A 5,434-nucleotide genomic window follows, 5' to 3' on the forward strand; every position below is an offset into this window, starting at 1 on the left:
AGGCCCCGCGGCGCAGACTGGGACAGAGCCAGTACCCGGGCTGGCGGCTGCCCCGCAGCAGGCTGCCCTCCCCTTATGCCATGCGCCAGCAGTGCCGGCAGCCCCAGCGCTGCCTGCTGCCCGAGGGGCTGGGTGCTGCCGCGTGGCTTTGCCCCCACCGCAGGGCTGGGACAGGGCCCTGGGCTGGCCACGAGCAGGGCAGCTGCCTCCACCCCTCCTGCAGGGTCCCTGGGGCCAGCTCCGTGGGGGCAGCAGTGCCAGGGCCCTGAGGATGCTACCAGCCCTAGATGGCCCTGACCAGCTTCACCTGGGCCCCCACCTGTGGGGCTGGGGCTCTATTTAAGCTCAGGCCTGAGCCATACTTCTTTTCCCTGCTGTGCTGAGGGGATGCTGGTCTCCAGCTGCAGCCCTGCCCAGCCATGGACCCACCTATCCGGACCCTGAATCACTGGCTTCCCAGCTTGACCTCAGACCTGCCTCATCGCCACAGACTTGCCGGATGATCTGGACTCTTGGTAAACCTGGCCTCCACCCCCAGCCTGCCCTGCTTGCAGGCTGACAGGTCTGTTACTGCTCCCAGCTCCCCAGCCCTTAGGGAGCAGTAGGCTCTCATGGAGCCCAGCTCAGGTCTCCCTGGCTCTCTGGGGATGGTCTGCCTTTCCCTTCCTTTCCCTTCCCACCACCAGCTCAGCAGCACTGTGCCAGCCTGTGGCTCTCAGGGAGCCCCTGCACCCCAGGAGCAAGAACCTGCCCTGAGCTGTTCAGAGCCCCCGCACACACAAAGCAAGAGGACGCACTGAAAGTGTGAGTAGGACTCAAAGTTGTGGGGTATTTAATGTGGTCAGAAGCTGTACAGAGGGCGGGGGGCAGCACGCTGCCCCAGGCCCCGCTCTGCTATTGCATCTACAAAAATACAAAGCCTGGCCAGCAGATAATCTAACTGAAGAGGAAGCAGCTAAGGCCAAAGGCCCTGCACCCAGGGCTGTTGGCGGGAAGCCAGCCCCTCCTCGGCAGCGTCGGCATCGAGCAGAGGCTGCAGCGGGGAGAACTGTGATGGGGACGTGCAGAGGGGAACTGATGCAATCCGCTCCCCTGCGGGAGCGCTTGGAGGAAGTGTCAGCCCAGAGGGTACCCAGTGCTGTGCTGCAACATCCGCACCATTGGGACCCAGCTCTGTGGAAGGAAAGAGGGGCCCTTAGTGGTTTTATTGCCTTTCCTGCTGGATGCTGAGCACCCTCTGCCCTTTCCAGGAGAAGGAGCCTGCAGAGCACGGCACAGTGTGAGTGGGGCAAGGGAGGAACATGGTGCACGTGTCTGCGCTGCCTCGCACCGGGGCGCCAGCTGTCAAACCCGTTCAGCTGGTGCCAGCTCACAGCCAGTGCCACGAATGCCTGTGCCCCAGCAAACCCAGCTCTGAAGCAGGTGCAGGTGGGGATGAGCTCCCTGCCCACCCGAGGTGAGTGGCTGCTTCCTGGGTCACAAATGCAGCACAGGCTGGAAATGGCTCCAACTCCTCCAGGTGCATCCGATTGGCCTCGAGGAGCTGGGGATGGGGGTATTCACACACTCACACAGCTGCTGGGGATAGTGGCATGTAGAAGGGCTAACAGCTTAATGGTGGGTGGCATGCCTGGGGTGAGGGGGTGGCAGGGGCTGCTCAGACCCCCCCCCCCCAGGAGAGGGGGAGCAGGGTGGAGCAGGTGCTCAGGGATCCCCGCTGTACTTAATGAGGTGGCCGCTGAAGGTGATGTAAGTGTCGTACTCATCGCTGAAGATGGCATTCTCACGCTCGCCCTTGTAGAGCCGCACCCAGACCTCGTCCTGCTCCCGCAGCTCCAGCATGACGCTCTGGCTCTGCATGATGCTGCGGTCACTCACTTGGGCGTAGAGGATCACCACCTCCACGCCATTGCGCATGATGTGCAAGTATGTCTCCTTCTGGTTCCAGGTGTGAACGTTGAGGCTGAAGTAGTAGATCCCAGGGACGTAGCAGTAAAACTTGCCTGTGAACATGTTGAAGTGGTCGTAGAGGTTGACAAACTCTGTGTCAAAGATGAGGGTCTGATAGTAGTCGTTGCTGTGCAGGGGTTTCTTGCGGCCCACTGAGAAGGCGGCGTAGTGGCTCTTGCAGCGCTCCCCCGGAGCGCCCATGCTGCCCTTCTGTCCCTTGGGCCCCGTGTGGCCCCTGCTGCCGGCCACCCCCGTCTTGCCAAACTTGCCCTGCATGCCTCGCTCGCCGCGGTCTCCCTTCTCGCCTGGGTGAAGCAAGAGGGACAGTTGTGCTGTCAGAGGTGGTGCCATCTCTAAACCCAGTGCCCTGGAAGCCCCATTGCCTGACAGAAGGGGATGGAGACAGCAGGGACGGACACACACACACCCCCAGCCCCTGCCCGCTCCCTGGGCTCTGATGCTGCTTCCAAAGCTGCTGCCCAGAGGCCACCAGAGCAGGAACTGGGGTGTCTCAGGCCTGCCGCTCCTCTGCCTGTGCAAGGTACTGGACCACAGGCACCAGCCCCAGCTTCTTGCTCCCAGTTTATGGGAGGCTGGACCCCAGAGAGCCAGCACTGGGACCCCAGCTTTGCGCTGGCCCTGGAGTGATGCTGGCAGACCAGGCAGGCTCATGGTGCCTGGCGGCATGGGGTGCTTGGGCTGCAGGTTTGGCCGTGGGCAGTGCCACAGCACGGGGTCCCGCCAGCCCTTCCCTTTCAGGATGGTCATGTTGATCTGAGGCAGGGGCTGGGACTGGGGGTAGGAGAAGCGTTGGTCAGGTGGCTCACAGCAGTGGACGCAGCGGGGCCGCGGGGGCAGCCCCTCCTGGGCACCGCCAGCCTTCTGCTCCCACGTGGCCCTGGGGAGGGCAGAAAGCAAGCGCAACAGGGAGCTACGGGTGGGGGCCAGGGCCCTTTGTGGTGCCAGGGCTGCCCCATCCCCCACTGTGAAATGCCCCGGCCCTGGAGTCCCCTCACCTGGCAGCGTGGTGCTGGGACGGTGCCTCTTCGGGGTCCGTCTGCAAATGCCGGTCGGGGCTGGGGCTGGTCTGGCTCCCCGCAGTTGAGGGCAGCAGCAGGAAGGAGAGCAGCAGGACACTGAGCGCCCAAAGCCCTTCCATGCTGCAGCAGTGCCCTGCGAGATGCCAGGGATGGCTGAGGGGAACAGCAAGGCCTGGCAGAGCCAAGAGCTGCAGAGATGCCCTGCTGTGCCGTGCCAGCCTGGCTGTGCCCTGCGCTGTCCCCGGGACAGGACCTGGTGCACCACACAGCCCTGGACAGGGCACAGCTGTGCTTCCAGCCTCAAAAGGCCGCTCTTGCAACAGCCCTTCCCTAGCAGAGCCCACAGTGTGGGAACAACATCTCTTGCAGCTGCAGGGACCATCTGTACCTAAATAGCTGCTTTTAGCTGGGCCGTGTGCTGTGGTGACACTGCAGTGAGCACCTGGGGAGACCCACATTTTGGGGCAGTGCAGGGGCTCTGGACTCGCCAACAAGCTGGGAGCTGGGGCCATGCGGCCCCCAGTGCCCTGGCACATGTGGAAGAGGAGATTACCTGGGGAGACGAGGGTGGAGTGGAGCAGCCCTGTCCAAGCCCTGGGCCAAGCAGTGCTGCTCCTACTCAGCCCAGCTCCAGCTGCCTTCCATGGATGCCCAAAAGCTGCAACTCAGGGTGTCAGCACCTGGGAAAATTACAGGCAGCTCCAGGTGCTGGGGGGCAAATGTTGGGGTGCAGCCCTGCCTGTTGTGGGGGACCCCAGCCCTGCCTGGGGGGGGGATCTGCATCCTTCCTCCCTCCCCAGGGCGTCCAAGGATGCCTGCAGCACAGGCTGCGCAGAGGCCCTGAAAGGGGCTTCTGTGCCCCAGGAGCTGCCAGCCCTCAGCCCCCACCCCTGTGCCTGGGCCCTCGGCCTGAGCGTTTAGAAGGAGACAAGACCCGCTTCTCTGGAGACGTGGATGTGGGCTGGCAGCCCCAGCTGGGAGCCGGCCGCCATGGGGAGAAACCTTCCTGGGAGCCTGCAACCTGTGTGGGGCCAAAGCTAATATTTGCAGTAGCCGGTGGCACCGTGGCCCAACCCGGGCAGCTCCGCTGCCCTTCCCTGCTTTATCACAGCTATATCTGCTCGAGGTGTGGGGCTGCGCACACAGCGCCTCGCCCTGCGGCCCTGAAGATGCCAGGACAGCTGTGGCCAAACCCATGTGCGGCACTGCTCAGCCACTCAGCATCCTGTGGCAGCAGGGTCCGAGGCAGTGCCGGGGCACAACCAGATGGGCACAGGGCTGTGGGTGTGGGCTGCCTGGTCCCACATCTTGCAGTGCCAGCATGGGGAAGGCTGCTCACCAGGCTCCTGTCTCCCCGAAGGGGTACGGCCTTTGCCTTTCTCCCCTCCCCAAACAGCCTCACCCCACGCTGTCTGGCCATGATCCGTGGGCTCTGCTGGGATCCTGGGGTGCCTGCCCCAAGGGGCAAAGGGCCTCATGCAGCACAGCTCTGTGTCCTGGGGGTGGGCCAGGCCATGGGGAAGGAGTTTGGGGCGCTGTTTTGGTGAACACCTGCTCTCTGCACACCGGGGTCCCCAGTCAGTGATTGCCAGGCTGGGCCAGCCTCCAGGCAGGCTGTTCCCATTGTCCCCCAAGAGTGGGGGTTGGCAGGGCCTGGGGAGCGGGTGGGCGTGCTCCGGCAGTGGGTGCAGAGGGTGTTTGAGGCCAGGGTGGATGCCTGGCTTATGAGTCATGTTTTTCCGGGGCTGGGAAGGGGCGGAGGGATTGGGAAAGACTCCAAAGGGCTTTCCTGCTGCTTGCACCCTCTGCAAAGGGCCTGTCTGTCATGTGCTTCCTGGGTGCCTGTGTCTCTCCTGTCTCTTGCCCCATATCTCAGCCCACATCCCGCTGGCGCTGCTGGGTATGGGGAGAGGCAGGGCTGTGGGCACTGCACGCAGGCAGCCTGGCGCCTCAGCCTCCCTGCCCGCACCCTGGCCTGGTGCCTGCCCACGCTCTGCTCCATGGGGAGGGGAGAAGCGAACACAGGGATAGAGGCAATGGAGCCACCCGGCTGGGGGCTTGTGAGCAGGTATCATCCAGGGGAGCCTTGGCCCTGGTTCTCTTCACCCTGCTTGGCCTCCAGCTGTGCCAGCCACATGCCGGTGAACATGGCATGCAGCCCGCCGGAGTTTTGGGAAGCCCGTGGCTTTCCGTCAGCTCTGGGACTGTCAAACCAGCTATTCCCCTGGGACCCGCAGCAGGCTCAGCCCTGGGGAAAACGCAGCTTTGCAGGCAACTGCTCTGCAGGGAGAAGAAATCCTTCACCAGGAAATTCCCACCGAGAAAGGCAGCGCTCTTCCCAGGCTGTCGTAGGGCTGGAAATGGAGGCAAGCGCGCCTCTGAGCGCTCGTTTCCCCCTGCACCCCGCAGGCGTGCGGGGTGGGAGGTGCCCGTGTATGCACGGG

At 63.8% G+C, this 5,434-nt stretch overlaps 1 protein-coding gene across 1 annotated transcript; it reads right to left on the reverse strand.

The window, feature by feature from the left end:
- Positions 1-829: 829 nt before the first annotated feature.
- On the reverse strand, positions 830-3,109 carry C1QTNF1 (C1q and tumor necrosis factor related protein 1). Its single transcript, XM_009324538.1, has 3 exons — positions 2,967-3,109; positions 2,697-2,848; positions 830-2,255 (listed from the first exon to the last, which is right to left on the reverse strand). Exons 1-3 carry the CDS (start codon positions 3,107-3,109, stop codon positions 1,705-1,707), a joined length of 846 nt encoding a protein of 281 aa, XP_009322813.1. The 3' UTR covers positions 830-1,704.
- Between the last annotated feature and the right edge of the window lie 2,325 nt (positions 3,110-5,434).

This window comes from Pygoscelis adeliae, unplaced genomic scaffold (genome assembly GCF_000699105.1).
Source record: "Pygoscelis adeliae isolate BGI_AS28 unplaced genomic scaffold, ASM69910v1 Scaffold445, whole genome shotgun sequence".
Taxonomy (NCBI): domain Eukaryota; kingdom Metazoa; phylum Chordata; class Aves; order Sphenisciformes; family Spheniscidae; genus Pygoscelis; species Pygoscelis adeliae.